This window comes from Emydura macquarii, unplaced genomic scaffold (assembly GCF_026122565.2).
Source record: "Emydura macquarii macquarii isolate MOO-44397 ecotype Brisbane River unplaced genomic scaffold, CSIRO-AGI_Emac_v2 contig_1253, whole genome shotgun sequence".
Classification (NCBI taxonomy): domain Eukaryota; kingdom Metazoa; phylum Chordata; order Testudines; family Chelidae; genus Emydura; species Emydura macquarii.
This window is the reverse complement of record NW_027131390.1, coordinates 62809707-62833757: the sequence shown is the minus strand read 5'-3', so window position 1 is coordinate 62833757 and position 24051 is coordinate 62809707. Positions and strand designations below refer to the sequence as shown.

Below are 24051 nucleotides of genomic sequence, written 5' to 3'. Positions count from 1 at the left end.
GCAGCCCCACTTCTCTTTCGCTTTGTGTCCTCCCCACCCGCACGCCCTCCCCGCCACGGTGAGTCCTGGGTGCATTGCGACACCCAGCAGTGCATGACTCAGAGCGGTGGTCCTGGAATGGGGGAAGGTGCTGCTGGGGGCTGAGGCAGGAGGGAGGCACAGTGCAGGGGGAGGGAGGGAGGAGAGATGGGGGTGTCACAGTGCTCATGTGGGGCTGCCTGGGGCAGGAGAGCAGGGTGGGGGGGTGACACAATGCTGTGGGGCTGCCAGGGGCAGAAGAGCGAGGGGGTATCACAGTGCTGGCTGTGGGGCTGCCTGAGGAGAGGGTGTGGTCACAATGTTGTGGATGGGGCGTAAGTGAAATGAATGAGGACAATTACCGCAAAGCACTAAAGAGGTGCAGCACACCAAAACTTGCAGCCCAGAGCAAAAGAGGTAAGGTGGCTTTATTCATTTCGTATCGTCCGGTGTCTGGGCTGATCTGGGAGCCAGATCCACCCATGGCAGAACTGAGACAGCACTGGGGAACAGCCTACATTACAGCAGTCTATAGCTGGATACCTATATGTAGCCACATTACCCAGAATCTCTGCAGAGTGCCCCCTTCCCACACTTTAAGTCTCAATTTAGCAACCGTGAAATCTAGGGTTGTTTAACTGTATGACCGTACAGTAAATATAATCCACAGTTAATGCAAAAGTAATAAATGTCAGATAAATGGATTTAATAGCTTTGTATTCAATGTTGTATTTTTTATTTAAAAAAAACGTTAAAATGATTTTAAATGTTTTAAATGAAAAATATAAATACCCAAAGCATTGCAATGCCCTGACGTGTCTGCTGGGGTTGTCAAAATTTTTCAGTGTTTAAATGGGGTCACACTGAGTAAAAAGATTGGGAACCCCTGTCGTAATGGGTCCTTCATTGAGGGACTTCTTGCTGGGAGGTAGCATTAAAATAGTAGTGCTCTTTTTTAAGAGCCCCCACACCTCTTCAGTTATGGAGATATGAAAAATGATGACAGGTTTTTAAAATGATTTTTATAAAATTAGTTAAGATACCTAAGCCATTAGAAAATACCACCAGGGCTAAACATCAGAGTAAAAGAGGTGGTTAGAGACAAAAAGTCATCTTTTAAAATTGGAAGTTAAATCCTACAGAGAAAAATAGAAAGGAACATAAACTCTGGCAAGTCAAGTGTAAAAATATAATTAGGCAGGCCAAAAAAGAATTTGAAGAGCAACTAGTAAGTGACAAAAAAAAATGTGCTGTTATTTTTCGTACGTACACCAGAAGCAGGAAGCCTGCCAAACCAATGGGGCCACTGAATGATCGAGGTGCTAAAGGAGCACTCAAGAAAGACAAGGCCTTGCAGAGAAGCTAAATGAATTCTTTGCTTTGGTCTTCACTGCAGAGGATGTGATGGGGAGTCCCACACCTAGCCATTCTTTTTAGGTGACAAACCTGAGGAACTGTCCCAGATTGAGATGTCCAAAAAGGCGATTTTGGAACAGATAGATAAATTAATAAGTCACCAGGACCAGATGGTATTCATCCAAGAGTTCTGAAGGAACTCAGCTATGAAATTGAAGAACTATTAACTTTGGTATGTAATCTGTTGCTTAAATCAGCTTCTGTACCAGGCAAATTGGTAGAAATTATAGTAAAGGACTGAATTATCAAACACATAGATGAACACGATATGTTGGTGAAGGGTCAACATGGCTTTTGTAAAGGAAAATTATGCCTCACCAATCTATTAGAATTCTTTGAAGAAGTCAGCAAACATGGACAAGAGTGATTCGGTGGATAAAGTGTACTTGGACTTTCAGAAAGCCTTTGTCAAGGTCCCTCATCAAAGGCTCTTCAGCAAAGTAAGGAGTTGTGGAATAAGAGGGAAGATCCTCTCACGGAACAGTAACTAGTTACAAGACAGGAAACAAAGGATAGGATAAATGGCCAGTTTTCAGAGTGGAGAACGAAAAATAGTGCGGACCCTCAAGGATCTGTACTGGAACCTGTGTTGTTCAACAATCATAATCTGGAAAAAAGGTTAAACAATGAGGTGACAAGGAATGCAGACAATACAAAATTACTCAAGATAGTCAGTCCAAAGCTGACTGCGAAGAGTTACAAAGGAATCGCTCATGACTGGGTAACAAAATGGCAGATAAAATTCAATGTTGATAAAAGCAAAGTAATGCACATTGGAAAGCATAATCCCAAATATACATACAAAATGATGGGGTCGAAATTAGCTGTTACTGCTCAAGAAAGAGATCTTGGAGTCACTGTGGTTAGTTCTCTGAAAACATCCATTCAATGTGCAGCGGCAGTCAAAGAATGCTAGGAACCAATAGGAAAGGGATAGATAATAAGATTGAAAATGTCATAATGTCACTATGTAAATCCATCGTACACTCACACAGGCCCGCTGACAGCAATTCTTGGCTTCAGGGCAGAACCATCAATGGCCCCCATCCCCTTAGAAAGGGGTGGCTGAGGTTTATGATCATGGATGGCGGGTAAAACTTCCCCTCAGAGAGGCTAGGTCCCGATCGCATCTCTTTCCGCCCATGGCCCCGCTCACACTCTACCCCCACTCCACCTCAGGCCCCATCCCCTCCCCTGCTTGGCTCGTTTGCTGCTGCATCCTTTTCTCAACCCCATTCAGTCCCCCCTCTTCTCTTCCACACCCTTTCCCCCAGGCGTCAAGTGACAGCTGGGGGAGGGGGGACGGCCTGAGTGGGAAGGGGGAAGAAGGGGCATGGTGAGCAGTGATGGGGGGCAAACAGGGGAGGAGAGAAGGGATGCACGTGATGAGTAATGGCAGGGAGGCTAAGCAGGGAGGAGGGATGCAGCAGCGGGGAGACCAAAAGGGGAAAGGTGGATGTGGAAGAGAAGAGGGGAGCCTTGAGGGGAGGGGCAAGGAATGCGGCGGCAAGCAGGCCAGGCAGGGACCGGCACCTGAGTTGGAGCAGGGGCAGGTCTTGAGGTGGAGCAAGGATGGACTGTGGGCAGGGACATGGACAGAAGAGGCAGGATGGGGATCTAGCCTCCCTGAGGGAATGCTTCACCTGCTGCCCATGGCCCCAGGCCCTCTAAAAATTGCCGGGCCCCTGGGCAATTGCCGCTTCTGTCCCCCCACCCCTCATTGGCAATCTTGCACCCACACCTTGAATTCTGCATGTAGTTGTGGTTGCCCTAGCTCAAAAAAGACACATCAGAATTGGAAAAATTACAAAAAAGGGCAGAGAGATTAAAAATACCGGGACTCTTCATCTTAGAAAAGAGACAACTAAGCGGAGAATATGATTGAGGTGTATAAAATCATGAACGGAGTAGAGAAAGTGTTATTTACCCCTTCACATAACACAAGAACCAGGGGTCACCCAATGAAATTAGTAGGCAGCAAGTTTAAAACAAACATAAGGAAGTACTTCTTCACATAATGCACACTCAACGTGTGGAACTTGTTGCCAGGTGATGTTTTGAAGGCCAAAATTATAACAGAGTTCAAAAAGGAATTAGATACATTCATGGAGGATAGGTCCACCAATGGCTATTAACTAAGATGGTCAAGGATGCAACCTCATGTTTTGGGTGTCCCTATACCTCTGACTGCCAGAAGTTGGGACTGGATGCCAGAAGATGGATCACTTGACAGATTGCCCTGTTCTGTTCATTCCCTCTTAAGTTTCTGGCAGTGGCCACTGTCAGAGACAGGATACTAGGCTAGATGGACCACTGGGCTGACCCAGTGTGACCATTTTATTTAAGAGAAGAGGGCTGGGCTAGTGGTTAAAGTGCCAGACTGGGACTCATCAGACCTTGATTTAGCTTTCAACTCTGCCGCAGATTTCTTGCGTCAGGCAAGTATCTCGCTATGCTTCAGTTCCCAATTTGTAACACAAAGATAACAATACTTCCTTTGTCTGTTTTATCTATTTTGATTGAACTTCTTTGGGGTATGGATGCTCTCTTACTATGCGTATGTGCAGTGGTTCCCTGATCTCAACTTGGTTTCTAGGTGCTACTGTAGTACAAATAAATGATAATATAAATAAACTTGATAAACTAGAATGACTGTGAATTGGGCTACCATCCTCAGTTTTATTTGGTCTACTTCAAGACAGACGACTCACCATTGTGTCACGAAAAATCCTTGCCTCCCAGCTCAAATGTACAATCCAGTCTATGAACTGGTCTTTCCGTCATATTGGCTTGTGACCCTTTCTGCACTTGCTATCTCTGAGTCTCTATTCCATCACACGGGAAACACATTTTCCATTGACTCTTGCTGCAACATGCTCACACTATTGCCACTTTAGCTGCATTACAATCTTAAAGCTACTCTTCTCCTTGCTCTGCTGTCTTATTCATTTGCTTGTTCTTCTGTCTCTCTGTGTGATAAAGATAACATCTGTCTACAGATTTGCTTTCCAGCTGTTACAGGTAGCTCCTACTCAGTCTTCTTGGTGGGTAACTATATTTCACGGATGGTTGTGCATAGCTGTCAAAGTCCTTGGTTACAAAGTGAATGCTCATTCTTCTTGATACGGTTCAAATTTCAAAAAGATCTACACCCTGGCTCGTTGTCTCATTTTCCTACTTTAGAAGGGCCTGTGTCAGGATCAGTGGCTTGGGCCAGAAAAAAACAGATTTGAAGCTCCTCCCCCATGCAAAGTTATTTCTTACATTTGCACTGAACACAGTTCTGGTCTCCTGCATATATATGTTGAGTGCATATTCTTTAGGCTCAGGTTATATATAACCAGCTACATGTTTGAATGGTCAGAGAATGCAACAGACACTGGGATGGATGTGACATGGAATCTTCAAACAAGGGCGCAACCAGAATTTTCCTAAGGAGAGGGCCCAGAGGTCAATCCTGCCTCCCCCTGAACCCAGCCCTAAACTCCCACCCCTATACTCTCCCCTGGCGCCCAGCCCCATACACTCCCCCCTCCTCACTGTCCCCATACCCAGTCCTGAACCCTTAATGCTGCCTCTGCACTCAGAAGTGCATTCTCGCCCCTGAACACAGCTCCACGCGTATTCCTTTTATGCTGCCCCCATACTTAACTCCAAGGTCTCCCCTCTGCATCCAGCCTTACATTTTTCCTACCCCACACCCAGCAAGATGGTCAGGCTAAAGAGACATCCCCATCAGGGGCCAGCCAGTTCTGGGAGACGTAGACCCCTTTCTGCTTCTGTGTCTCCATTTCCTTAGAAAGCACGAATAGCCTGGATCCAATCCTCCCACCCTCCTGGGGACTGGCAGTTCCCAGTGCCCCCCGATTTACTTCTCCTCGTGGGTTGGAGGTGCCCAGTGCTCATGGGCATAGGAAGAACTGCAAAAGGTGAAGGGGCAAAATAGGTGCACAGTGCTAATCAAATTTGACCTTGCTAACTCACTGTCCTGATGGAGGGACAGCCAGGCCAAATTTGAGTGAGTGGTGGTGCAGGGGGTCACAGCGCCACTCAAACTTGGCCTCTCAGCTCCTTAACCATGATAAAGGTTATGATTTTGTCATGGTTATTTTTAGTAAAAGTCACGAACAGGTCACAGGCAATAAACAAAAATTCACGGAAATCTGTGACCTGTCCGTGACTTTTACTAAAAATAACAGAGGGGGCTGAACATAGGAGGGGGGATGAAGGGGAATGAGAGCTCCAGGCCCCACTGCCCATTGTGGTGGCTGACAGCTGTGGGGCCCCCACCACCCCTGGAGGCTCAGAGCTCCAGGACCAGCCAATGGCTCAGAGCTGCAGGGCCCCTGCCACCAACAGTGGCCAAGAGTGCCTTAGCTCCCGCTTCGGTGGCTGACAGCTCCCCCCGACATCCCGGGGTCAGGGCTGAAGTGGAAGAAAATGTCATGAAGGTCTCTGACAGTTACGGAATCCGTGACCTGTGTGACAAAATCTTATCTTTAATCATGATAGAGGGACAGCCTGGCCAAATTTTCAGCTCCCCCCAGAGGCTGGGGGAGAGAAGGCTGGGTCCCCTGGTCTTCAAGCTTCCCCAGGCATAACAATTACTGATTGGGTCCCTCATATTACAGGCATAATTTGAGGAGGGGAAAAAAAACCTGTCTGGCTAGGGTGAAAGCCTACATTAGGCTTACATTAGGCTGCAAAAGTTGTAAAATATTTTTCTTCCATAGAGAGCTTCCATTGCCTTTGTTTCCACTATGCAGAAACCTGATATATATTGAATGGAATCATATTCTTGCAAATGTAACCGACATTTAAATAAAAGTTTAAGAGTTGTTGACTTTTAAGTCATATGGAGTTTACAGAACCTTTATACTACAATTACAGGTAGTTGAATACCAGGGAAAATGTACATATATCAAACAATTTGCTGAACAGCATTCAATCAGCTGTGTAGGTGTCCAAATATTTTATGTATTTTTATTATTTAAGTTATATGAGGGAAAAACATCAAAACTTGCTAAATAATGTATTCATTTAGTGTGTGGCCACCTCTTACTCATATCCTATGCAAATAGAAATCCATAGAGATCTGCATGTGCAAGGATTCAACTTTCCTAACTTTTTTCTAAAGCTGCAGATGAGGAAAGATTTCTCTCTTCTGTATAGTGGACGTGCAAAGTTCTACTGTATGTCTCACTTGCTCATTCCTTAAAGAAGACAGGAATGCCTGGTTTGCAAAAACGTAGCAAAAACTACATGATATCAATGTAATCATTAATGATTCTAATGAACCACAACATTGAAAATGGCCCAGTTATCATATTGTGATAGTCTTCACAATGGTCACAGGTGGGTTGGAAAAAAGAATTGTTTTTGTCCAATGAAAAAGGAGAACACCAGTACAGGAAACATTACTAATGCTCAGCTTCTAAGAAGTTGTTATAAACAGTGGAGTGTTAAGAAATAAAAATTAGATGTTATAAAAAGTTCTTGATAGAGTCTAAAGCGGTACTAGGATAAGCTAACCAAAAAAACCCAAACAACCAATGCGCACAAATAGCAGGCCATCCTTATCTACAAAACAGAATTTCAAAGAAATACCAACTGCACCACCTAGAACTTAGAAGCTATATTTTTAAATACTTCAGGAATTATATAACTAATGCGTTGTTCCAACACTGGCAGAAAAACTCCTTTTGGCATACACTGTGTCTGTACTAGGGCGGCTCTGCTGGTATAGCTATCTCAGCAATGCATCTGTAGTGTAGACAAGGCCTCAGAGGTACCCAATAATACTAGGCATCATAGTAAAGGGACTTCTGTTGAAAGTCCTGGAGTCATTAATCTGGAGGTGTTATTTCAGAGATGCTGGATGATGAAGGCAGCACCATTTCTTCACATAAAGATCAGCACAATGAGGAATATGGCATTCCCCTTCTGAGGAAGTACAATAACACCCACTATACCAGACAACATATGCAATATCCCTAAAATAATCATTACATGTTTTCAAACATCAATGCATTTTCAAGAGCATGAGACATGCATAGAGCATAGAGTCTTGCAAGTGTTTCTAAAACTGAAGCCTGAACTTCCAATGAACCTCAGTTTTATTTCAGTTTATTCCATCTTGACTAATAATTTACCAAGGGCTTTAGATATTTTTCTAAAATGATTCCTTTAAGTTTAATTTAAAGTTTTCCATAGAAGTTACTCCATGAACATTGTATAAATCTGGAGGCAAATGGGTTGTTCTGCATGAGCTTATCATATTTCGAACTACATGCTAAGCAAAACTCAGTTACCATACGTAGAGATCCGACATTAAACAAGAATTGATTTAAGAATGCAAAAGAGGTTAGATCCTCAGCTGGTATAAATTGATGTAGCTCCATTGAAGTCAATGGAACTACACCAAAGTACACTGGTGGAGGACCTACCCTAACAGGCAGGTCCTCTTCTAGAACCCATACACCCATTATCTAGCTCCAACCATAAAAGAAATCACCAGGAATTAGTTATGAATTAGAATACCTTACATAGCTAAATAAACATTACCGAGTTATGACCCAGGACATCCCCTCTGTTTCCACAAACCTAGGGACGAAGATTCAGTGCATGTCTTCTGGGGAGCTGGAACAATGTAGAAGCTGCAGCTCCATGACATTACTTCGTCTTCTCTGGCATACTACAAAAGATTTGCCTGTGCAGAAAATGACTGTTTTTTACTGATCTTCTTTTCTCCTTGGACCTCACTCCTCTCTACAAACCCCAGTCACTTCCACTTTCTGTAACATTCACGCTAGTATCCCCACAAAATTCTCTGCAGTTCTTGACCTTCTCTAATACCCATTTTGTTCATTTTTTGCGTCAACTCTGCCTCCTGCAAAACAATTCAGCGTCACCTTCTTCATCATCTCTAACCTGTCCTCTAACTCCAGCAACTAGTTGTTGCTATTGATTCTCTTCTCAGGATTACTATCCCATTTCTATACTCCCCAGAGGGAAATTATTATGACTTCCCTGACCAATATCTAGCCGTTTTCTCCTTCCCACTTCTGATTCCCAGGTATCCTCTTTTCCACGACCTACACCCACAACCATACATCCTCCTGAACGGCCCTCTCCCTTGCTATCACTATTATTTCCTCCCTCTTCTTAATCCACAACCTCTCTGTCCTCCAGCTCTTTCTTTTACTGTTACAGGTGAGTTGGGCTTTATGTAAATAGGTTTCTTTTGTTCAGTCACCAGGTCAAGTAGTTCACTGCCATCCTAAAGCTAAATCACCAGAGGCCAGCAGATTGGGATAGGTTAGCAAAGCATTTGAAAAGGAGCTGCAGGTCTTAATTTTGACCTGAGAGCTTCCATTGATCTCTTGAGGTCTCAAGCAAGGAAGATAGAGGATTTAATACAACAGTATTGCTTGTCCTTATTTCTCATTTAAAATAAATTATTTTAGCCCAGCTCTGCTGTCTCCCCCACCTGTCACAAGATGCAACCTCAGCCCTGCCGGTGTCTTAAGAAAACGGATGGCCAATTCAGAGAGAAATGCTTGGATCAATCAAAGCTTTTAGGAATGGCTCTGAAAAGTTTTACTTTTATCACACCTCTCTCTCTCAGATCTTCTTGGAAAGTCTCCTTGATAATGGAGAAGATATAGAGTGTGATGCATTTCTGCTCCCTCTCTACCAAAGTGAACACATTGTGTCCTTTCTTAATGCTGTTTAGATTCTACGGTTACTAACCTGTCCTCCTCTAGCTCACTGTGCCATAAACTGGCCCTGTATTTTTTTAAATCTTAATACATCATTTTTAAAATGGGAATGGAATAAACATTTTCTAAATGTGTGATTTACTGTCCACATAGAATAACCACCAAGAATGCCTCACCCTATATTACCAATTGGATTAACTAATGAACATTCTAACATACATTCTAATTAGCTTGGACCAATTTTCTCAATTCCTGCACCAAGGCCCTTTCTCTTTGCTACTTTAATTAATAATCAGGAATTTACCTCTAGGAAATATCAAAGTGACTATTCATTGTGAGTAAAAGCTGACATTATTCCATTCTGACAGCTGTTCCTGGATCCAGATTTGAAATCATACCAAGAGATACGCAGAAATGTAAACAACATAAAGATCCCATATTTTCAATATTTACAAGTCACATATTTTATTGTGAAATCTGGATAAAGGAAGCTCTATCTAGACCTTTAACCACATTTGAGGAGTTCCAGGAGCAAGCTGAAACAAAAGGTTTAATTTCTAAGAAATATACAATTTTGACTGAAAAAGATGTTGATAAGAAAACAATGAAGCTGAAAAGATATGAGAGGAATCTGGATAAAGAAACTGAACTAATGAGTGTGTCTCTGCATGGACAATGGGATACATATCTTCAGTTTGCATTACTCAAAGAAATTTTTATATGAAATACTGTACAGCTGGTATTTGATTCCAGTTAAGATCCACCATATTTTTTGTTGCTAGGGAGGTTCTGTGTTGGAGGAGTTGAGGGGAAAGGGGAACATACATGCATATCTGCTGGTTGTGTCCAGGAATTAGATGGTTTTGGAAGAAAATTATTGAAGAGATTCATCTTATGACAAAACGCCAGCTTCCTAGAGATCCCCCAACCTGCTTACTTAAGGAACCAGTAAAATATCTACATTTCTAACAAATGACAAATTAATTTATTTTTTATTGTTAGCAGTTAGACTTTATATTGCAGCCAACTGGAAAAATGTGACCTATCCTCTTATTGTAGAATTCTGGTGTAGTAACACATAGACTGTCCTTATGATGGAAAAGCTTTTATACCAAATACATACAGAAGAGAAGCACCTAAAAGAAGGTGGATTGTTAGAAATGTTGTCAACCTTTTTAGCACATGCAGAGGAGGAGCGTGCCCCAGCCAGAAAGCCACAATTTGTAGCCAGGTTCTGGCTACTAATCTGATCATGAATAAGTAATATACGATGAAGTATGTTAATGTTTTATTATAACTTTCAATGCATAAAAAGTTTTAAAAAATTTTACTAAGAGAAATTATAACACTCCAGGAGATAAACTGCATTTCATCTTCACTGTGCAGCATATCGGTGGGGTAAACCTGGCATTCAGAGCTTTTTAGCTCAACAGTTCTCCCTTGTAAAGATCTATTTTCACAATACAAAAGCAACACAAGCTTAAGCAATTATACATTGCTTGCCACATTTTTAACAGGAACACTCCAAATGCTTCTATTAACAGTTCTAAAGTCAAGCTGTGAATATTTGCACAAAAGCTACTCATAAATTAATCCTCCTAGTAAGAAGATTTGAAAAAGAAAGATGTTCACCCAAAACAAAATTCGATAAACCCTACATAACATTTACATGTTTTTAATTTAAAATGTTATATCAGGCTATGTAGCCATTAAATTTTACAGGCGTGTCTAAATAAATTAAAGCCATTTATCATTTTTTAAAAACTATTACAAATACCTTATTAACTTTACATTCAAACACAGACATAGTGTCTCTTATAGCATCGCCTGATGACGTAGCAGTTATTCTGTTCTAGGGAGGAGCTATACAAAACTTGATTTTCACTTAATTACATCCAGTTGTTCTCACAAAAATGTGGTCGAGTGTGGAAGTTGTACTGATGTCCATCAATGCATGCTGTTTGGGCAGGCATTGGGCAATGTTCACTATTCTCACTGTCAAAACAGGCATTTTTTCTCCTAGAGTGTCTGTACATGAGTGATGATGGGACATTTAATAAAAAGAAAGGCAGTTTCCAACTTAAAACCCACCCCCACTAAATATTTTTTCCATAGCAAATAAACAAGAAAAATGAAAGATTACAACACCCACATTTTTGCAAACATAGGGGAAAAGGGTTTTTTTCCCACAGATTTTGCCAGTTGTGCTTCTCATATTACTGATGTTATAATAGGAATCTTACCTGCATAATCTGTTCTTGCATAATGTCCATCTTCAGACTTTGTGGTAGTCGTTGTGTTATCTGTGTTAAAAGAAATACAGCATGTTGCTTTGATGTTTGTCGCTACTGTTGTAAAACAAAGGCCAGTTCTGTACATCACAGTGTGTGAGCAAGTAGATCCCTGCACCTATGCAGAGCTCCCCTGACTTCAAGGTATCAATTGCAGGATCAAGGCCTGCAGAGTGATTCACCCCATTCTGAGACACAGATCTGCCATTCCAGGAGTAACATTTGTCTAACAATGTAAGGTGTGATTTCTTCCTTGTTTTAAATAATCAGGACATGTTAATAATCTGACCTGAAAATGGTGAACAGGAAAGGAGGGTTCACCTTAAAGAAATATTTTATAGGAATATAAATAGAATATGTTTAATGTGTGGGTGTAATAGGGCTCTGTAAATAGAAGTGTTTAGGATTTATAGGTCAGAAGCTGAGGGGAAAAAAGCCATTAAGATCCTGAGACTCAATGGCCATTTTATTTACAGAAACTATTTAAAGCCACATTTCCCTCATTTTTACATTCAGCTCAAAACAGGCTTTTTGAAAATCAACTCAGCGGTTATGCTGGCACACACATGAAATAGTGCCACATGCTTCTGAATCCTAATCCTAAATCTTGAATGCAGCCAGGCGAATAAGAACCACTGAGTTATTTCCTGAAAGTAAATATGCCTTTCTTCTGTGAAGAGGAGAGTTACCATATTCATTAGTCTGGGCTATGTGACTTTGGTCTCATAAAGATCCAGTGCAGATCACACAACAAACAATGGTGCTCACATATGCACCACTACAGATACTGGGCCAGATCCTCTGGTCCTCTAAGGCTGTTTTGTGCTGATCCTGTGCCACCTCTCTTCCAATCTCCAGACCAGAGGGTGTGCCTGGGGGAAGAGGCGTGACTGGGCTGTTCCTTTTGCCACAATGATGTTTTGCTGCTGGAACTGTATCTTGGGACTACAGATATGAGCTGTACACAGCAGGCTTAATGCTGTCCAAATTTGTACTGGGGACCGTCCTAGGGTTGAAGGGCCCCAGAACTGGATGTTGGGAGCAGGGGCAGGAAGGTTGCAAAAGTTGCTTAAGGCCACCTTTGCACACTTCCCTCAAGAGATGCACCAACCAGAGTTCAGCTACAGGTCAGGATATGGGCCAGTATTTCAAAACCCGTAATCAAGAAAATCCCCCCTCCCACCCGCGCACACTACCAGACTGCATCCTGCACTGTAAATTAGAAAAGTCTATTGAAAATATAAGAAGTGCCTAATAACAAGCAACCCCCTAGTTCTTATTTCTGCACAAAAATTGAAAACATTATTTGAAATGAATTTTGCTCTGAACATTACCTTGACATCGACCCAAAGACATGACTTCAATTTTCTCCTGTTTCTGGCATGATGCTTCTTTGATTTGACATGCATTATCATAAGATTTTCCATCGGAAGCACAAAGAGGATTGAAGTTGGTTTGAGAACAGTCAATGTTGCACACACACCTGAAAAGATTAAAATGGGCTAATGTAAGAAAGCTTTCTCATGACATCCTAAATAAAGCACAAAAGTAAAAAGGGCTTGAAATGTTTCTGTGGCTGTACAATAAAATGGATGGACTGAAACCGGAAAATTCTGGCAAAGGGCTGTTTGAGGTTTTGGACTGGAATGAAATTCCTGGAAAAAAAGTGAGAGAAAAAAAGCAAAAGAAAAATGAAAAGGAGAACAATTGGACATGTAAAAGTAAATTAAAGCATGCACTATTGTAAAATATATTACACGCAGACCAATCCCCAGCTGTCATGGCTCCAGTGAAATCTATGGAACTATGACTGGCTGAGGATCTGACCCATAACACAGAACGTTGTATATATACACATTTATTTCACTTTATTATTATATATTTATATCTATATATATCCCAGACTGTAGGTAGCTTTGATGTAATTGAAGGTATATTGACATAAAAATTATGCAACGGCTTCCCTCATCCTAAAGCCAGAAAATAAGTAAATAACCAATCAGAAGTGAAATCATTCCCAAAACCAGATATATTTTTTTCTCATTTACAAAAGCATCATGCTGGTACCTCCTGAATATGAATGTCACGTGGCTGATAGACAATTCAGTGTTAGAATGATCACTGATGGATGCTATTTTAACTCTTTCAGGACGTACAGACCAGGACCCACCAACTCAAAGCAGTATCAGACCCTGCCATAACAACAGATGCAAAACCTGCAGACATACCTATGTCCACTGCTGCAATGATCAACAACCCCACAGCACACCTTTCAAGATCCATGGCTCCCACACATGCCTATCACAACATGTTGCATACCTCATCCACTGCACTTAGTACTCCAACAACAACTATGTGGGCAAAACCAGACAATCACTGTGTACTCACAGAGAAAAATTACAGATGACAAATATCACCTGTGGATGAACACTTTTCACAAAATGATCACTCCATATCCGACCTCTCAGTCCTCATCCTTAAATGAAACCTGCATAACACCTTCAAAAGATGAGTCTGAGCACTTACATTCATAACTTTGCTAGACGCTAAAAATCATGGTCTTAATAAAAACACTGGATTTACAGTTCATTACAACAATCTGTAACTCACTAGCCACTCCCCCCATTTGTCCTATGAGTGGAGAGGTGTTAACTGGCCACTTTTACAATGTGTGTTAACTGCTTACGCTAAACAATCTGTTCTATCTTGTATTTAGCTGTGACATTCTGAAGTACTTTTCTTAAACCTGAAGAAGAGCTCTGGGTAACATGAAAGCTCGTCTTTCACCAGTAGAAGTTGGTCTGATAAAAGATATTACCTCACCCACCTTGTCGCTCTGACTTCAAATGTCAGAGCTGAAACTGTACACAAGGCATTACATTTTCAAAAGCGACTGAGGGGCGGAAGTCTCACTGGCTCTCAGTGACACTAAGGCTCCGATAGTGGCGAAGTCACTTCTGAAAATGGCATTTAAGAGACTAAGTCTACACTTAAAACGCTGCACTGGCACAGCTGTATGGATGCAGCTCTAAGCGAGAAAGTGCTCCTGTCAGCATAGTTAATCCACCTCCCCGAGAGGCAGTAGCTATGCAGCGGGAGAAGCTCTCCTGTTGACATAGTGCTGTCTACATGGGGGGCTAGGTCGGTATAACTGTCATTCTGGGGTGTGGATTTTCACACCCTTGAGCAACATAATTATACCGATATAAGTCTGTCGAGTAGACCAGCCCTCAGTTACTTAGGCACTTCTGAAAAATGTATCCAAAATCTTTTTTCACTAGCTACAGTCAGTCTCAGGAAACATGTCAGAGCAGCTCTTGTGACACATTTTTGAAGCTTGGTTTGGTTTTGTCACATGATTTTGTCCCTGATTAGCTGAACCAGCCATGTGGTTCAGGAGGGTCAGCGTCTTGACATTTCTGAGTGGCAGAGTGTCCTGCCTCTGAGCCAATCAAAACACCTACTGTCTGCCGTTTTCCTAGTATTTAAAGTTCTAAGGCATACACCGATTACTAGGAGACCATGAGGAACAGCCTCATTAGAAGCAGCTCTGTTGCTCTGTGGTGACAGAGGCCTACTGTCTTTGTCTGTTTATTGAGACCACACTTTACTTGGCTACTGCCTTCTTTAATCCCTTCATTTTTATAGCATAAGAATTGCCTTCTTTTCCACTGCTTGAGATTCTAATAAGCCTCACATTTATGATTAGTAAACCATGTTAGAAGGGAGACACAGCTTCCTGAGAATAATCAGAGTTCTCTTCTGATCTGACTTCAGTAGGAGTTCTGGGCATTGAAGAGTTGCAGAACTGAGATCAAAATGAAGACTGTCAAGCACATTAGTAACAGAGGTAGTTGCACATTTGGAAAGGAAATGGGCAGTTCTTCAAATAAGGTACCTTAATCAAGAGACTGTAGCCAGACATATGGGGGCTAGCTCACAGTTGCAGCCAGGTTTCCCCAACATTGGTCACCTTCCAACCCAGGCAGTTCTGTCTGAGGATCTTAGTGGGCTGTCGCCACCAAATTAGGTCTAATTAACTAGACTTGAACGGTAAGAATGGCACTCAAGGAAACGATTGTCAGAGACAGACAGCGAGGTGCAATTTATCCACAGACAGAGTGCAATTGCTGAATTTGAAAGGAGGAAGTCATAAGAACGGCCATAACAGGTCAGACCAATCATCCATCTAGCCTAATATCCTGCTGTCTTCCAACAGTCGCCAATGCCAGGTGCTTCAAAGGGAATGAACAGAACAGGTAATCATCAAGTGATCCATCCCGTTGGCCATTTCCAGCCTCTGGGAAACAGTAATCCTTGCCCATCTGGCTAATAGCCATTGATGGACCTATCCTCCATGAACTTATCTAGTTCTTTTTGAACCCCATTATAGTCTTGGCCTTCACAACATCGTCTGGCAAGGAGTTCCAGAGGTTGACTGGGAATTGTGTGAAGAAATACTTCCTTTTGTTTGTTTTAAACCTGCTGCCTATTAATTTCATTTGATGACCCCTAGTTTTTGAGTTATGAGAAGGAGTAAATAACACTTCCTTATTTACTTTCTCCACACCAGTCATGATTTTATAGACCTCAATCATATCTCCCCTTAGCTGTCTCTTTTCCAAGCTGAAAAGTCCAAGTCTAATTAATTTCTCCTCAGATGGAAGCTTTTCCATACCCCTAACCATTTTAGTCACCCTTTTCTGTACTTTTTCCAATTCCAATATACCTTTTTTGAGATGGGGTGACCAGATCTGCATGCAGTATTCAAGATGTGGGCAATACGATATTTTCTGTCTTATTATCTATCCCTTTTCTAATGATTCCCAACATTGTTAGCTTTTTTGACTGCTGCTGCACATTGAGAGTGGATGTTTTCAGAGAACTATCCACAGTGACTACAAGATCTTTCTTGAGTGGTAATGGCTAATTTCGACCCCATCATTTTATACGTATAGTTGGGATTATGTTTCCCAATGTGCATTACTTTGCATTTATCAACACTGAATTTCATCTGCCATTTTGTTGTCCAGTCACCCAGTTTTGTGAGATCCCTTTGTAACTCTTTGCAGTCTACTTTGGATTTAACTATCTTGTGTAGTTTTGTATCATCTGCAAATTTTTCCACCTCACTGTTTACCCCTTTTTCCAGATCTTTTTTACTGGTCCCAGTACAGATCTCTGGGGATCACCTCTTTCCATTCTGAAAACTGACCATTTATTCCTATCTTTGTTTCCTATCTTTTAACCAGTTATTGATCCAGGAGAGGATCTTCCCTCTTATCCCATGACCTTTTATTTTGCTTAAGAGCCTTTGGTGAGGGATCTTGTCTGAAAGGTCTAATCTTTCTGAAAATCTAAGTACACTATATCCACTGGATTTCCTTTGTTCACATGCTTGTTGACCCCCTCAAAGAATTCTAGTTTATTGATGAGGCATGATTTCCCTTTACAAACCATGTTGACTCTTCCCCAATAAATCATATTCATCAATGTGTCTAATAATTCTGTTCTTTATGATAGTTTCAACCAATTTGCCTGGTACTGAAGTTAGGCTTACCAGCCTGTAATTGCTGGGATCGCCTCTGGAGCTTTTTTTAAAAATTGGCATCACATTGCTATCCTCCAGTCATCTGGTACAGAAGCTGATTTAAATGATATGTTACATATCACAGTTAGTAATTCTGCAATTTCATATCTGAGTTTCTGCAGAACTCTTGGGTGGATACCATCTGGTCCTGGTGACCTAATACTGTTTAATTTACCAATTTGTTCCAAAATCTCCTCTAATGACACTTCAGTCTGAGATAGTTCCTCAGATTTGTCACTTAAAAAGAATGGCTCAGGTTCATTTGACATGTCAACTCTGCATCCAGACAAATATCTGGACATGGAGCCCCTGAGATATTAATATGGAGGGGGTTCAGGAGGAATCAGAGCTGAGTCACCACTCAGCCACAGCAGCCAGGAGGAGGCCCCCTTCACTTCATTATTCTGCCCCACCTTCACTGTGCAGAAGACAGAGCAGCAGCATCACAAGCACAGGACTGCTGCTTTGTTTCCTTTGCTTCTCCTGTCTCATGAGCATCACTGATGTCATGACACCTATCAGCAGCAGAAAAGGCATTGCTAATAGTCCTCTAGTCTGATGCACTGATCAGCTTCAGTAATACTTACAGTAACAACAGTGAGCTTCAGCTTGTGGACCATGCCAGAGGTCTAACCCTGCAGCTGCTGTAGCTCTTCTGCTCTTTTGATCCTGCTGCTTCTGACATTTGATGTAAAGTGATGCTGCTGATTCTTTATCTCCTGCCTACCAGCAGTGCCTAAATCCCATAGTGATGACCTCACAGCTCTCGTCTTGCAAAGTTAAGGTCATGACAATGCTGTCACAATTTACTGGCACTCTCATTCATTGACTTTTAAACATCATTCCAAGTCAACCCATCTCACACTCACAACAGAGAGGTGGACCACTTGCCAGATTACTGAGAGTGTGTGTGTGTGGGGGGGTGCCCAATGTGACAGCTTTGGTGGAGGAAGGATGAACACAGACAGACAGAGTGGTGGGTGAGTACTTCAGCAATTTGTAGAACACACACGGTGAATGTGGAGGTTCTAAGGAGTACATACTACATATGATCTGTTGCACAAACTGAAGTTGAAGTAATAGAGCAATGACTAAGCTGCTCCTCATTTCTCTCCTTGGTTTGTGGCTTGAGACAATGGTCTCAACAGAGATTTTCTTTTCAGACTACCATTACCCAAATAAGGGCAAAATTCCTTAATTTTCTTTTCTTAAAACTTTTCTTAAATTGTTCACAATGTGTGGAAATCTTCGAAAACAGAGGGTTCTAAAGGAAATGAATTTGTAACCTTAACTATAACATTCACTATTTTTAAGTGAGCAACATAATTAATCTAAAATCCACTATTTATTTACATTTTACTTTTCCTGATGAAATATTCTATATAAAATAACTCAAGAAAATATTGCATGAAGTTATATACACAGGTCATGATTTCCCTCCCACACCAGTGTAAATCAGGAGTTAAACCAGTGTCAGTAAGTGGAGACTCTTTTTGTGTACCTAATCCCAACAGCACTTTTTTACTTGTACATATAAAAGGAAAAAATCGGTCAGTATAACAGTATAACAAGAACATTTTACTCCACTAAAATATTTACTTCCCCAGTAAAAAAAAAAAAGTCTCAGGAAGGTCTAGCTCACTTTAGTAAATTCTAACTCACTCTAGGAAGTATTTACTGCTGAAGTAATCTGGATTTTTTCCACGCAGCTCCACTATTTGCATTTCAGATGGTACACAATGAGCCATATGCGTCCCGTGGCAATAAAAATTCAGGAAGAGCTTAAATTCTCCAAATTTTACTATAAAAATGGAATTTAGGTTGATATACATTAGGACTTTGAGTCCAGAGAAAATCAAATTAATGAGAAAATGATTTTTAAAAAACAGATATGCTATAGAGAAGGACTAGCTGACTACATACAACATTTCCAAAAATGCCCAAGTGACTGAGAAGCCAATGCTCCATTTTTATAAATGACCTAGGGATATAGGGACCAGGTTTTTTAAGGCATTTAGGGACCCAAAGATGCAGATAGATGCCTCGTGGGATTTTCAAAAGTGCCTAGATTCCTAAATCTCATTGAAATCAACAGTAGATCCTCTTTAATTTATGGTGTTCATTTTACTGTGTAAATGTTAACATTCAGCTACACATTTTTAACCAGAGAAACAGATAAACACTCAACTATTTCACTGGGACCAAACCCAAACAGTCAAGAATACTTCAGGAGAATTCTGAAATACAGAAGAAAAGGACATTTGTTCCAGTACAGATATCTTATCTATGTATACCCACTCACATTACATCGCGAGTTTATATTTAATGTGGCTCAGTAGTATTAAAAACAAAAAAAATTAATGGCAATTTGCATATTCGGGGCAGATTAAGAGACGGGTCCTGGGGGCCATAGACGAAGATGCTTTAGCTTCCTGGTGCAACATACTTGCTAAATGGGACCCTGCTCTATTAAAAAATATTAAGAGAATCCTGAAGTCCTTGCTCGGACAAAACTCCTAATGAAGTCAATGTGAATTTTGTCTGAGAATGATCTAAGTATGAACTTCAGGACTTGAACTACTGTGTGACGGTCAAGGTCTCCTACATATAAGGAGTCTTGGGCTGTGGCCCTTTTCCACTTGCATTAATTCTACCATGTCCATATTTAACATCCTATCCAAATGCTTCTCCTCTCTCACTTGACCTGTAACACCTGATTTTTCAGGCTCCAAACTGGTCAACTTTTGGTTCTCTCTCGATTGAAAATCAAATCGATCCAATCCATTTCAGTGGTGGCTGTATCCATCTCAAGACCTTTCAGTGGGATTCTCAAGGTTCCCCCCCACTCCTTCTGTTAGAGGCTGAGTGGTATGCGTACTGCTGTGTAAGAAGTGACTGAGTGGCTGTGTGTCTGACTGCAGACCATGCCAATACAGCAGTTTCCCAGTTCCTGAGGCACTTCAGCATGTCTCTAATTTTAAGTAATTTGATCATTTGACCATTTTATCATCATGCCTTATGACTTCCAATTATAGTTATATCAAAAAATCTATCTCATTTCTGTAATACTAAGTATCGCGTTGAAGAAAGCTTGGTAATATAAAGGCTGACTGTGCTTTCCTCAGGCTCAAGAACCAATGAGAAGGTCAGTGAGATCTCCTAGGGCTCACAGGATGAAGCTCTACCCAAGAGCATACATTAAGGACAAGTGCAATGTTTAAATATGCCTTCTGCAGTAAGAAAAACAGCTTTAAAAGCAGCTGTGGGAAAGGTACAATTCCAAGATGGCAGCCGATATTCTGTGGCTCAGGTGAGGAAATAAGAAATCCTCAACTCAGTCTATATGGATCCACGACACTTTTCAAGTGATGGTCTCATACATCATTTCAGGTGATGGTCTCATACATCACTTACAGCTGACACTGTAAACTATTTTTAAACAAGGCATACTTTGTTCCTGTCTAATTTTCTGGGTCAGTGCCATGTTTTCCGATGAATTCTACCTTTTTAAAAGGCTTATTTTATTTCTCTTCCTATGTTTATATCTGGCTGTAGCTTGACACCAGCATTTCATTTCATTATTTTACTTTAGTTGAGAGGTTTAATTTGGTGATCGCTAAAGCAAAAAACTAACAGAACTGTCAAGCTGAAGGGATTTCTGACCAGATCGGGAATCCAGTCAGGGAGATTTTGGACTAAGCCCTTTAAACAGCCCAGAATTTTCATGTTGCAATCAGCACATTATGAGGACACAAAGTCAGCCCAAAGCTAATATAAGAGGAAGTCCATGGTTGCAAGAGATGTTGGGTAATATAGGGAGAAGCCCATTGGATTGCATGCGGGAGACTAGTATTAGCTGAGGCAGGCATGAAACTGATAAGTCTCAATGCAAGCTTACCTATGCAGCTGTACTTACACAGCTTGCTTCTTGAGCTGCAAGCTTGCAATGCCATGCCTGAGTCTCTCTGGGGTAAACACTAATAATTGTATCAGATTGCATAGTGGCAGCTACTGGATATGGATGAATTTAGGATGCCACTGCCAAACTCATTTTCTGCCTATGAAATTTGACACCCCACCAAGAAATGAAAGGCTAGTACACTGGCAATGGCCCCTGACTTCCCCTTTCAAATTTTTATAGATACAGCCCTCTTCATTAAACATTATTATTTACTGGGCACTGGGAAGGTCCTTGCCTGTATAGAGTACAGGGAAAAAGCCACAATGGAAAGGATCAGTGGCCATGGAGGACTGTCACTGAAAGCCACTGGGGTGGAAAGCATCACTGGTCCTAACCACATCAATCACACCATAAGGGGCTCATTCACCTGCACATCCACTAATGTTATATATGCCATCATGTGCCAGCAATGCCCCTCTGCCATGTACATTGACCAAACTGAACTGTCACTACACAAAAGGATAAACGGACACAAATCAGACATAAAAAAATAATAACATTCATAAACCAGTGGGAGAACACTTCAAGCTCCCAGGGCACTCTGTCGCTGACCTGAAAATTGCTGTACTTCTCCAAAAAAACTTCAAAAACAGACTTCAAAGAGAAACTGCCGAGTTAGAAATTATCTACAAACTTGAAACATTCAAACTGGATTTAAACAGGGATTTGGAATGGCTATCTCATTACAAGAAGTAATTTGCTCTGATCACCCATTCTCATTCCTACTCAATGGTTGTCATTAGGCCTCAAGTAACCAGCTTTTATTCACTTACCCCATTGTTATCTATGCCCTTGGATATGTATATGTTGCCTCCTATATATGTTACCTATTTGCTGTATCATTTCTACCAACTGCATCTGACGAAGTGAGCTGAAGCTCACGAAAGCTTATGCCTGCTGAAATTAAATGTGTTAGTCTTTAAAGTGCTACAGAACTCTCATTGTTTTGGGGGTGGAAATATAATTTAAGACAGTGTATGAATAAACAGAGGGCATTTTTTGTCCAGAAGGAACAGGAGACTTCTCTATTTTTAATTACTGCATGGGAATATAACATAATCATCAGAGTGACACATGGATGATAAAAAGTGAACTGTGCCTTACACCTTTGGTAAGGAACTGCACTCTTAAGGCAAAGGTTTCGACTTTGCTTTCAAAAATGTATTATTGAGGAATAATAAAAATTTGCAGGACATTTTCTCTGTGTGGCAGGAAGAAGGCTCCTTATGCAGCTTTGATGAGGAGGATGCAGGATAAAGAGGAGAATACTGTTAAAATAGAGTAAATTCTAGAATATTTTATTCAGCGTGAGCGCACAGTGACAACACTTCACTATTCAACACACTTTAATTAGCCTTTCTATAGTTCGGTAATCTGAGAGCATGTTGGTGCTACCTCTGTTTATTGAAGATTTATATTTAGACTATACTGATCATTGGACACTTGCTTTTGGAACTAAAGTAATGTAATAGAAATTTCTGTTTCAGATACCTGAAAATGGTACTTAATGAAAATTGCTAATGTCCGTGCCTAGCTGATTATGCAATAAATCTGCCACAAAGAGAAATTGCTGTCCATCAAGAATCAAGGCACATAACTAAATATGTAAATATAAATGTGTTGTTATTTTTGCAAGCAAAAGCTATGATATTTGATTGCATGTGCTAATTTAGGGAAGGGTAAAATCTTGCCATCTCTATCTGTGAACACAATATTTTACAGTGAAAATAGTAATGTTCCATCCTGGAATAAATCTAAAATTTTCATATATTTTCTCCAGGCAAAAGATATTCCATGCAGATAACACCTTTTTTCCCCCTAAGTCTTCACAGGCAAAACAAAGTTTTACATAAAGTTTTGCCTGTGACAAATTTTCTTCCACTATGCAGGAAACATTGCAAAAAAACCATCCCCAAAACAATTATAAATTGCTTTATTTTTCATAGAACTGCAAAACCTCAATTTTTCCAGTAGTGGGGCAAAATTTATTTTACAGTGCTTTAAGTGAAACACATTGGCCAGACACTCATTTTTCTGATTTGAATGCTGGCATTTCCATACAAAAGATAGCCCTTTGATTGTGGCATATAATTTATATCTAAAACTACCATAGCAGTATATTCTGGCATAAAGACGCCAGTGATTAATGCAAAATGCCTTCTATTTCATTTTGATTCCTGCAAGGCTTTTCTTTTTGGTACATAGAGTGTCTTTGTTAACTCCACTGGCAGGAACATTGAAATACAATCGCCATTAAAACTAACATCTGTTTCCTAGCCCAAAAGAGTTTGCATTCTTCAGTAAGTCAGGATGATGGCTTGCTTAATATAGCCCCGGTTAATATTATACATTGCAAGTCAATTGCTCATTTTATAGTGGCACATGTCGATGTCAGGATACAGGTAAGGATGCTCATTTACACAAGTAGTTCTACACCTCCTGACAATGGAACAGGTACAGGTGCCCTCAGAGAAGTACACAGGAATTTAAATTTGACCCCTTTTGGAGGGGCACATCCTATGCCCCCTGGCCCCAGCAAGAGCTTGCTCTCCCCCACAACCCCCATGGCCTCAGAGCCAGAGGAGTTGTGTGCCACCTGAGATTATTGGGGTGGCCCGTGCTCCTGCTTGCCCCCTTGTGAATGCCCCTGGGTGCCCTCCTCTACCCTCTTTTAATCCACCCAATAGCAGCCATTCTCACGATGGGCTGGCCTAGTCTACGGCTGATTTATGTTGCTTATTGGGATTTACATCTGCACCAGCTCCAGGATTTGTCCAAAGAGCAACACTTACCAAGCAGCTATGATGGATCCACTAAGCATGGGACTACAACTCCCATCAGTGCCCTCTCCACTGCATCCTCCCCTTCCTGTTGGGTAGGTAAGGGGAAAGGACTGAACCAGGAAGTGGCTAGGCTCTGTTGAGGAAGCAGCAGCTACATGGCAAGTCAGGAGCTTCAGAAAATCTGGGTGCAGGGGCCACATGGAGAGCCAGGAGCTGCAGAAAAGATTCCTCAGGAACCATAGGCAGAGCTGTGTGTGGGACAGGCTGCGAC

At 41.2% G+C, this 24051-nt stretch overlaps 1 protein-coding gene across 2 annotated transcripts in view; it reads right to left on the bottom strand.

The window, feature by feature from the left end:
- Positions 1–24051, bottom strand: part of TMEFF2 (transmembrane protein with EGF like and two follistatin like domains 2) — a 173816-nt gene that overhangs the window by 33999 nt on the left and 115766 nt on the right. The window contains exons 6-8 of one of the 2 annotated variants that reach the window (XM_067548993.1): positions 12781–12929; positions 11399–11458; positions 10429–10605 (exon numbers count right to left, since the gene is read on the bottom strand). In XM_067548993.1, coding sequence (XP_067405094.1) covers positions 10577–10605; positions 11399–11458; positions 12781–12929 — 238 coding nt within the window. In that variant the 3' untranslated portion in view covers positions 10429–10576. Of the gene's footprint in view, positions 1–10428; positions 10606–11398; positions 11459–12780; positions 12930–24051 lie in introns of those variants that run through there. The other variant, XM_067548991.1, reaches the window with a different exon arrangement.